Source organism: Acipenser ruthenus, chromosome 53 (assembly GCF_902713425.1).
Source record: "Acipenser ruthenus chromosome 53, fAciRut3.2 maternal haplotype, whole genome shotgun sequence".
Lineage (NCBI taxonomy): Eukaryota > Metazoa > Chordata > Actinopteri > Acipenseriformes > Acipenseridae > Acipenser > Acipenser ruthenus.
Window position 1 is genome coordinate 1,297,633 of NC_081241.1, and position 10,782 is coordinate 1,308,414.

General features: G+C 43.1%; 1 protein-coding gene across 2 annotated transcripts; it reads right to left on the minus strand.

Moving 5' to 3' along the window:
• Positions 1-342: 342 nt before the first annotated feature.
• On the minus strand, positions 343-10,383 carry LOC131723099 (mucin-19-like). Of its 2 annotated transcripts, none has more exons than XM_059016484.1 (6): positions 9,618-10,383; positions 6,068-6,163; positions 5,674-5,907; positions 5,359-5,518; positions 4,870-4,926; positions 343-4,599 (listed from the first exon to the last, which is right to left on the minus strand). In XM_059016484.1, the coding sequence occupies exons 1-6, from the start codon at positions 10,194-10,196 to the stop codon at positions 2,357-2,359; spliced, it is 3,369 nt and encodes a 1,122-aa protein (XP_058872467.1). In that variant the 5' UTR covers positions 10,197-10,383; the 3' UTR covers positions 343-2,356. The 2 variants fall into 2 exon arrangements, with proteins under 2 accessions (XP_058872467.1, XP_058872466.1); XM_059016483.1 differs by having other exon boundaries at positions 343-4,602; positions 9,618-10,382.
• Positions 10,384-10,782: the final 399 nt, after the last annotated feature.

Sequence of the window (10,782 nt, forward strand, 5' to 3'; positions counted from 1 at the left end):
GTTACAAAGACCTGTATGAAATAGGCTGGTCTGCTGGTATAGTTTAGTTACAAAGACCTGTATGAAATAGGCTGGTCTGCTGGTATTGTTTAGTTACAAAGACCTGTATGAAACAGGCTGGTCTGCTGGTATTGATTAGTTACAAAGACCTGTATGAAATAGGCTGGTCTGCTGGTATAGTTTAGTTACAAAGACCTGTATGAAATAGTCTGGTCTGCTGGTATTGTTTAGTTACAAAGACCTGTATGAAATAGGCTGGTCTGCTGGTATTGTTTAGTTACAAAGACCTGTATGAAATAGGCTGGTCTGCTGGTATTGTTTAGTTAAAGCAACACTGTGTGGTCATTGTTATAGTAGAATATATTTTATGTGTGTTTAACATTTTCTCCAAAGCTTTTTTGTGCACTTCATGTTTCCAGAGAGCAGCTGCTGTTGACAGTCCACTTAGTTTATGTTTATTTCAGAAGTAGGTGCAGAACAAAATATTTATTGAAAGTGACAACTTTACAAAACATTATATGGGGAAAAAATGTTAATTGATAAACAGAAACATTAAAAAATAGTTATTAAAATGGTGCTTATTTAAATTCATGTTTGGTTTTAATTTAAAACCTGATTATAAGTATTATTGACCTAAACAGTGCTTTGAATAATAATACAAAATAAATGTAATAAAATTAATAATAAACAATGCATTTCTCCCACTCTCAAAAAACTACATTTAACTTCATTTAAACCATTAAAAAAAGAAATCAAGAGTCTTTAACAGAACAGTGCTTGGAACAGTCTTGAAGGTTGTGTGAATAGAGCCCTACATTTCCAATGGAACCACACAAAGGGAAAAGAATTGCTTTCAATCATGTCTGCAGTTGAGGAGTTTGTCCTTAAGAGGGCGCCAAAGGCCAGGTTTAAAACACGTTTCTGCTTTTCCACTGTGGGCAGATTGCCCATGTAATGCAATTTGATTGTGATTTACGATATCCATGAAATGTCTTCTTTGTTGTTAAAATTAGTAAACAATTACAATATTGAAACTTTGAACTGCCTAACGAGTAGACCCGATGCATCTAATTAAATGCTCGTTAGGTTAATTATCCAACAATTTCAGGAATCCAATGAGATAATTTGCAAACAATATAATAATAATAATAATAATAATAATAATAATAATAATAATAATAATCTCAAATACTTAATCTAAATAATTTAAACATCTCTATACATATCCATTTGATTGACACAATTTGAAACAAGAACATCTGAGAATCTTGCCTGTCATGTTTGTCAAAACTACACATTAGAGACCTACAGGTAGTGGACAAAAAAATGGAAAAACCAATGTAAAGTCATTTATAGGGTGTTGGGCCACTATGGTATCTTGCTCTGTGGAGTTCTCGGCAGACTGTTTTTGAGGAAACTGGCTGCTGGCACGCCAGGTTGAAATTTGCAGTCAATTGATCTGCAGTTGCTCGCCTGTTTTGCACTTCGAATTAACGCACGGATATCACGATCCTGGAGTATGCGCTTCCGCCCACTGTTGCCCTTTGCTGATGATGTCATTCCCTCAGAGTTCCATGCCCACATCACCTTAGACACCGTCGCTCGTGAAACATCAGCAAGTTGAGCTGTCTTGGTCACTGAAGCTCCTGCCAAACGCGCCCCAACAATCACCCCTCTTTCAAAGTCACTGAGGTCTCTTGCAGTCATGCTAGCCATAATTATAGACAACCAGGCCTGTCCAGCATTTTTATACATGACCCTAAGCATGCTGGGATGTTATTTGCTTAATTAACGCACGAGCCACACCTGTGTGGAAGCCCTTGTTTTCAATATACTTAATGAGGTGTCCCTCATTTACCCAGGGGTTTCCATTTTATTTTTCACTACCTGTGTGTAGCCAATGGAAGTGCAATATAGGTACACATTGTGGAATTATTTAGTGAGCTACAATCACATTAAGAGACACTTATCAGTACTTGCTGTGGGAATTCTAGCACTGTGCAGAGATGCCAAATAAGTCTGCCACTTGGTGCTATTTATGTGTTTGTAATCAATAAATAAGGATATTTTGAACATTTTATACTGAAACAGCTGTCCAGTTGTGAGTGTTTACAATTACAAAAACACTAACCTGACAGAGATTAAACTCTAAAAATGAGTCTGCCTCGGCTCCAAGTGTAAAAACAAATCATTCACTTCATTTCACCTGCAAATTGAATAACTAGTAGCTCAGTGGGCACAAATGCACCTGCAGCAGATGGACGAGAGTCAAAGAATACAACAGCAGCTTGGGGAACTGCAACAGGAACAAATGAGATACTGCAGCAACAGCAACAATGACAAATGCCTACGCAGGTCATTCAGGGAAACCAAGAGAGTAAGGAGCTGCTGTCGTCTTCACACCCAGAGAGGAAGGAGCTGCTGTCGAATTCACACCCAGAGAGAAAGGAGCTGCTGTCGAATTCACACCCAGAGAGGAAGGAGATGCTGTCGAATTCACACCCAGAGAGGAAGGAGCTGCTGTCGAATTCACACCCAGAGAGGAAGGAGCTGCTGTCGAATTCACACCCAGAGAGGAAGGAGCTGCTGTCGAAATCACACCCAGAGAGAAAGGAGCTGCTGTCGAAATCACACCCAGAGAGGAAGGAGCTGCTGTCGAATTCACACCCAGAGAGGAAGAAGCTGCTGTCGAATTCACACCCAGAGAGGAAGGAGCTGCTGTCGAATTCACACCCAGAGAGGAAGGAGCTGCTGTCGAATTCACACCCAGAGAGGAAGGAGCTGCTGTCGAATTCACACCCAGAGAGGAAGGAGATGCTGTCGAATTCACACCCAGAGAGAAAGGAGCTGCTGTCGAATTCACACCCAGAGAGGAAGGAGCTGCTGTCGAATTCACACCCAGAGAGGAAGGAGCTGCTGTCGAATTCACACCCAGAGAGGAAGGAGCTGCTGCTGTTATGCCCAATAACTCAGAGAGGAAGGGAGGTGCTGCTGTCGAATTCGCAACCAGAGAGAAAGGAGCTGCTGTCGAATTCACACCCAGAGAGGAAGGAGCTGCTGTCGAATTCACACCCAGAGAGAAAGGAGCTGCTGTCGAATTCACACCCAGAGAGGAAGGAGCTGCTGCCACCCCGAAACACCAAGAGGAAGGAGCTGCTGCTGCCCCATAACTCAGAGAGGAAGGAGCTGCTGTCAAATTCACACCCAGAGCGGAAGGAGCTGCTGTCGAATTCACACCCAGAGAGAAAGGAGCTGCTGTCGAATTCACACCGAGAGAGGAAGGAGCTGCTGTCGAATTCACACCCAGAGAGGAAGGAGCTGCTGCTGTTATGCCCAATAACTCAGAGAGGAAGGAAGGTGCTGCTGTCGAATTCACACCCAGAGAGGAAGGAGCTGCTGTCGTCTTCACACCCAGAGAGGAAGGAGCTGCTGCCACCCCGAAACACCAAGAGGAAGGAGCTGCTGCTGCCCCATAACTCAGAGAGGAAGGAGCTGCTGTCGTCTTCACACCCAGAGAGGAAGGAGCTGCTGCCACCCCGAAACACCAAGAGGAAGGAGCTGCTGCTGCCCCATAACTCAGAGAGGAAGGAGCTGCTGTCAAATTCACACCCAGAGCGGAAGGAGCTGCTGTCGAATTCACACCCAGAGAGAAAGGAGCTGCTGTCGAATTCACACCGAGAGAGGAAGGAGCTGCTGTCGAATTCACACCCAGAGAGGAAGGAGCTGCTGTCGAATTCACACCCAGAGAGGAAGGAGCTGCTGTCGTCTTCGCACCCAGAGAGGAAGGAGCTGCTGCTGTTATGCCCAATAACTCAGAGAAGAAGGAAGGTGCTGCTGTCGTCTTCACACCCAGAGAGGAAGGAGCTGCTGTCAAATTCACACCCAGGAAGGAAGGTGTTGCTGTCGAAATCACACCCAGAGAGGAAGGAGCTGCTGTCGAATTCACACCCAGAGAGAAAGGAGCTGCTGTCGTCTTCACACCCAGAGAGGAAGGAGCTGCTGCCACCCCGAAACACCAAGAGGAAGGAGCTGCTGCCGCCCCATAACCCAGAGAGGAAGGAGCTGCTGCTGTTATGCCCAATAACTCAGAGAAGAAGGAAGGTGCTGCTGTCGTCTTCACACCCAGAGAGGAAGGAGCTGCTGTCATCTTCACACCCCGAGAGGATGGAGCTGCTCTCATCTTCACACCCAGAGAGGATGGAGCTGCTCTCATCTTCACACCCCGAGAGGAAGGAGCTGCTGTCGTCTTCACACCCCGAGAGGAAGGAGCTGCTGTCGTCTTCACACCCAGAGAGGATGGAGCTGCTGCCACCCCGAAACCCTGATAGGAAGGAGCTGCTGTTGTATTCACACCCAGAGAGGATGGAGTTGCTGCCACACCGAAACACTGATAGGAAGGAGCTGCTGTTGTATTCACACCCAGAGAGGAAGGAGCCACTGCCACCCCGAAATTCCAAAAGGAAGGAGCTGCTGCTGCCCCATAACTCAGAGAGGAAGGAGCTGCTGTCGTCTTCACACCCATAGAGGAAGGAGGTGCTGTCGAATTCATACCCAGAACAGAAAGCAGTGCTGCCGTGCCAAGACCCTGAGAGGGATGAGCTGCTGTCATACCGAAAAGAGAAAAATTTAATTAAAAAATGTGAATTAATATACAACACACAAAACTCCAAACAGCAATCTGCCATGCTCTTAATCTTTAAAGACAAAGTGAATCTGTTCAGTTTATCAGTGTAGCAAAGGACCCAGGAATCTTTCACACAAGAACTAATCTAATACATCTCCAGCCACTCTTTCACTGAGGAGTTAGGGCCTTCCAAAAAGAGAGAATGTCCCTGGAGAAAAAATGTTTTACTGGAAGGAAAGCCTTACCTTTTAAACGTCTGTCACTGCTCCTAGACCCCAGGGTATAAACTGCTGTTTCATTCACTAAATAAAATACAGAAAACTGTTTTACACCAAAGACTTTACTGTAGAGGATTTGGAATACAAACAGACCATGACCTCCAATTCCTATAAATCTGTGATAAGATAGTGCAGGACTAGAAGTTAGCATCCTATATGGAATGAATGTGTTGTTTAATGTGTGAATCCCTCTGTCTCTGTTTGAGTGCTATTGTGTTGTTTTCTCATGTAATGTCTTTAGAAACTCTCTTCCTTCCTGCTCTCATCACTCAGGATGTCACTGTAAATGAGGTGGAGCGTTTCAACCTGGGGAAATCATTTGAAATAAAACATCTGCAATATTCATATAGCAAACAATCTGCAAGAGGTCTTTATTAATATCTTGCAAGTCCTGCCCCTCCTCAAGCCATGGTCTATTTGAGAAATCTCTACCAAATGAATCGATTTCATACCAACCTCTTTTGGTTATTTTGACTAATTCCCGCTTGCAGAAGTCCACAATATGGTCTTTAAGTTTAGATACAGCTTTCCTCACAGCCCCAAAAGAGATGTCTGTATTGACAGTAATGCTGGGTAAGTCTCCAGCTTCAGGAGGGGCACAGAGAGACTGGAAATTCTACAACAGGAAAGTGGAGAAAATGAGTTTTTAGTGAAACAGAATGGGGTCCAAAACATTCCTGGGTAAAAAGCAAGGATTCATTCAATTGGAGAGGTCTGTCTGAAACCGTCCCAGTTATGGACTTGAGATTTTCTAACAAGCAGTAATGTTACCTGTAGAAAATGGATGTGATCCTCTGTCTCTGTAAGCTGTTTAAGCTCAGCGTTTCTCCTCCTTAGCTCAGCAATCTCCTGCTCCAGTTTCTTCATGCGTCCTTCAGCCTGATTCACTGCAGCCTTCTCTTTAGCTCCAATCAGCTCAATAACCTCAGTGTGGATCTTCTCAATGGATCGGATCAGCTCAGTAAAGATCTTCTCACTTTCCTTTATTTCTATGCATGCAGATCTCTGAGTGAAAGAACACAGTAGAGGAGACATGGTTAGAATTGATATAAAAACACATCAGGCATAGACAGTAAACTTCTGCAGATGTGTTCCAGTCTGTTAATAATAATAATAATAATAATAATAATAATAATAATAATAACCCGCTCTTGTCAATACCCACTTTCAGTGACTCCACAGCCTGTTTCAGCTCCTCAATTTCTTTCTGTCTGTCATGGATTCTCTGTTGTATTTCTGTCTGTGTCTTTCCCAGCTGCTTCTGTGTAGAAACACAGTGACACAGTGACATTTCTGATCGAGCATTGAGTGATATCCTGTCACACCCATCACAGGCCTGTTTAAGTATGCTATTGAACCTGACAGAATCATTTTAGTTCAAATATATTTTCTGTTTTCTTGTCCCCTTACCTCTTTACAATGTGTGCAATAATTCTGAGTCAAATATATTTTGACTTCAGTTCTAGTTGTACGCCATAGACATCTGTAGCACAGGCTAGATCAGACAACATGTGTGTATAGTAGTAAGATACAACACCATCTAGTGCACAGCTGCCAGCAATACAAAAGAACACGTGATCCACAGTAGCTGTCCACTAGATGGTTCTGTTTCATACTAGTAACAGTGAATGATTGCTGATCTAGCATGTGTTACATGTTTGTTTTGTAAAGCACCTAGGAAACTGAAGCAGCTTTCTCTTTAATGGATATTTAGGGCTTCTGATTTCCATTTTTAATCGATAAACACAGATAAATCACCCCTGATACAAAACAATGAAATCAGTGTATACCCAATAAACACCAGAAAAACACTGGACATGGTTTCTCAATTCACATTGACTTCACCCCTTTCCATGTGAAAAAATACAATAAAATAACCTAAAACCAACAAAAAAATCTCTCTTGTATCTATCATTGATTCATTCTGAATACTTTAAACTGAGTGGCAGCAAATTCCTGCATTTCTATTGGAGGATTGCAGACACTGGTGAGATTTAAAACGAGATTACAATTAGAAATGGAGGGTTGTTCTTGCTCGTGGGATTTAAAGCTATATTACAGTTCAATAGGGAGGATTCACACACTCGTGGAATTTAAAACAGAATTGAAAATTGTGGCGAAAACACATCTCTCTCTGTGGACAGACTGGCAAGAATGGCATGGCACGGGCACAGCAGCTCTGCCAGTGCAGATAGATGTGTGTGTTTCACTTTTAAAGGCATGGGCACAGCAGCTCTGCCAGTGCAGATAGATGCATATGTGTCACTTTTAAAGGCACGGGCACAGCAGCTCTGCCAGTGCAGATAGATGCGTATGTGTCACTTTTAAAGGCACGGGCACAGCAGCTCTGCCAGTGCAGATAGATGCGTGTGTGTCACTTTTAAAGGCACGGGCACAGCAGCTCTGCCAGTGCAGATAGATGCGTGTGTGTCACTTTTAAAGGCACGGGCACAGCAGCTCTGCTAGTGCAGATAGATGTGTATGTCACGGGCACAGCAGCTCTGCCAGTGCAGATAGATGCGTATGTGTCACTTTTAAAGGCACGGGCACAGCAGCTCTGCCAGTGCAGATAGATGCGTGTGTGTCACTTTTAAAGGCACGGGCACAGCAGCTCTGCCAGTGCAGATAGATGCGTGTGTGTCACTTTTAAAGGCACGGGCACAGCAGCTCTGCCAGTGCAGATAGATGTGTATGTGTCACTTTTAAAGGCACGGGCACAGCAGCTCTGCCAGTGCAGATAGATGCGTATGTGTCACTTTTAAAGGCACGGGCACAGCAGCTCTGCCAGTGCAGATAGATGCGTGTGTGTCACTTTTAAAGGCACGGGCACAGCAGCTCTGCCAGTGCAGATAGATGTGTATGTGTCACTTTTAAAGGCACGGGCACAGCAGCTCTGCCAGTGCAGATAGATGCGTGTGTGTCACTTTTAAAGGCACGGGCACAGCAGCTCTGCCAGTGCAGATAGATGTGTATGTGTCACTTTTAAAGGCACGGGCACAGCAGCTCTGCCAGTGCAGATAGATGTGTATGTGTCACTTTTAAAGGCACGGGCACAGCAGCTCTGCCAGTGCAGATAGATGCGTATGTGTCACTTTTAAAGGCACGGGCACAGCAGCTCTGCCAGTGCAGATAGATGCGTATGTGTCACTTTTAAAGGCACGGGCACAGCAGCTCTGCCAGTGCAGATAGATGCGTGTGTGTCACTTTTAAAGGCACGGGCACAGCAGCTCTGCCAGTGCAGATAGATGTGTATGTGTCACTTTTAAAGGCACGGGCACAGCAGCTCTGCCAGTGCAGATAGATGCGTATGTGTCACTTTTAAAGGCATGGGTTTTGTTTACTATATATCAAAACACAATTATTAAAGTCTTGTTTAAAATGTGATGTATTAGTTTATTAAGAAGATATTATGATCCCTGTGCTGCAATCATTGTTTCAATATATTAAAGAGGCCCTGCATCATAGAGGCAGCACTGGGTGAAGCTCGCTCCGTCCTCCGGCTGCAGCACCAATTTTCCAAGCGAGAATCATATTTCTGCCACATCACTACAAACACAAGCATGGCTGGATCTTGGTTTAATGAAATTAATAAACACCGAAAGACAGAAGCCCTGTGTATATTGAATATCATATTAATCTTGTATATTGAATATCATATTAATCTTGTATATTGTATATCATATTAATCTTGTATATTGTATATCATATTAATCTTGGTCTTTTGTTTTTAAATTAGGTGCTTGACTTTGCTAGGAATCTTATTTTTAAACAGTTTTACCAAATAAAATATAATATCTTGAACAATGGAACTGATCTATGATTTTATTAAGTTGCAAGATACATATTAAAAACACTAGCAATATAAATGATGCTAATTTTACACTTCAAATTCCAATGCACCACAAAACAGCTGAACAAATCCTTCTTACCCTGTGAGGCAGGGCTGAGGTCCTGCACGTGTAAATAGTGTGTTTTTATTTGATTGTAAATAATGTTTTTGATGATCAAGTTTGTGCTAGATATGGCAGGGCATATTCAAATCCAGGTGTGGAATGTGGCCAGGTGTTAATTGATTCATTGATTATCTCTTAGCCCCGGCCACATGCCTTTAAAAAGGGTCTGAAAAGCCAGTTTCTTGGTTCTACAAGCAGGGATACAGACTGTCTGGGAAGGAGAGTGTTGCTGTAGGATCCTCACGACTGCGTGTGTTAACCAGGGTGAGAAAAACACAAGAGAAAACATGTATCTGTGATCACTGTGTGAGTTAACCAGGATCGCTAGCACTGGAAGGAATAGGGAACAAGTTTAGGGGATTTTAATCCCAACCAAGTCTAGAGAGGAGGTGTCAGGGAGACTGTTCCTGGAGCGGGACCTCCTTTCTTGTTTGGTCAACTTTTATTTTTTAGTTGTTTTCAAGCAGTGTTTTGTTTTGAATGTTTTGTGTTTTTTGTATCAAAGAAAATCTCCTGTGTCTCTCCTGTCAATCAGTGATAGCCACACCTGTAACAACACCCCTGTTACACCCTGAAATACATTGTAGTACATCATAGTTTAGATAGAGCAATTAAAAAACTAGGGCTCTTTAAATAGCTCTTAATATACAATTAAAATCTGATCTGATGTGAAACTGTATAACCTAGTAAACAGACATGTTAAATATCCCTGGGAATTCTTATCTTCTAGGATAGCTACAAGGAAATGGTTCAAACCCTTACCTGTTTCCCTGTCTCAACTGAGACTATATCATGGCTCTTGTGTTCCTTTTCTGCACACAGCCAGCAAATACACGTCTGATCGGTTCTACAGAACCCCTCCAAAACATTTTGGTGTTCAGCACAAAGCTTCTGCTCCAGATTTCCAATTGCATTGACCAGCTTGTGCCTCTTTAATGGAGTAACCTCACTGTGTGGCTTGACGTGTGTTTCACAGTAAGAGGCCAGGCATGACAAACAGGATTTCACAGCTTTGAACTTTCTCCCAGTGCAGAAATCACACGGCACATCTCCAGGTCCAGCATAACTTTGAGCAGGAGGAGGATTGAGTCCTGTCTGCTTTAATTTCTCCACAACTTCAGCCAGCATGGTGTTTCTGCCCAGAACAGGCCTTGGGGTAAAGGTCTCTCTGCACTGGGGGCAGCTGTAGAGACCTGTATGATCAGTCTGATCCCAGCAGTTCTTAATACACCCCATACAGTAACTGTGTCCACATGGAATAGCGACTGGGTCCTTCAATATCTCCAGACACACTGAACAGCTAAACTGGTCATGCGCTAACAGAATATTCGCTTCTGCCATTTCTGCTGCAGAGAGACAGAGAGACTGACGATTTCACAAGAAACGAAACTTCACTGCGCTGATTTCCTGGAGTTGTGTAAAGCTCTGAGAGGCGGGGTTTGGGACTGAGGCCAGGTTTAGACAAGCAGGGGGAGCAGAAACTGCCGAATCAGATATTCTATGAAACTGTTTCTAAATCCCCCAACAAATATTACAATGTTAAGATTAGGAATTAAACAACTGATATTAACAAATGTTTAATATCAGGGCTGAAGAGTCTGACTTTGTGTTTTAGCCCCAAATCTATAACATTTAAAATTAAGGAATGTTCTGTTACACGTATGTTTGTGATGACGGTTTGAACGGCATCTCGTTACTTTAGTAACGCCTTACTGTAATAATATTACTTTAGTCAATAACGAGGTAATATAACGCGTTTAGCTTTTAATGGCAGTAATAACATTACAGTTACTTTCCAAACAATAAACGCGCTTGCCTCGTTCTCTTGTCTCTGCTGCGCAGCTGCATCGGTTGTCTTTTCTTGTTTTAAAGCCAGTATATTTCAGTGCGGTTATAACCGTAAACGCGACGCGCTCTTTATTATTTA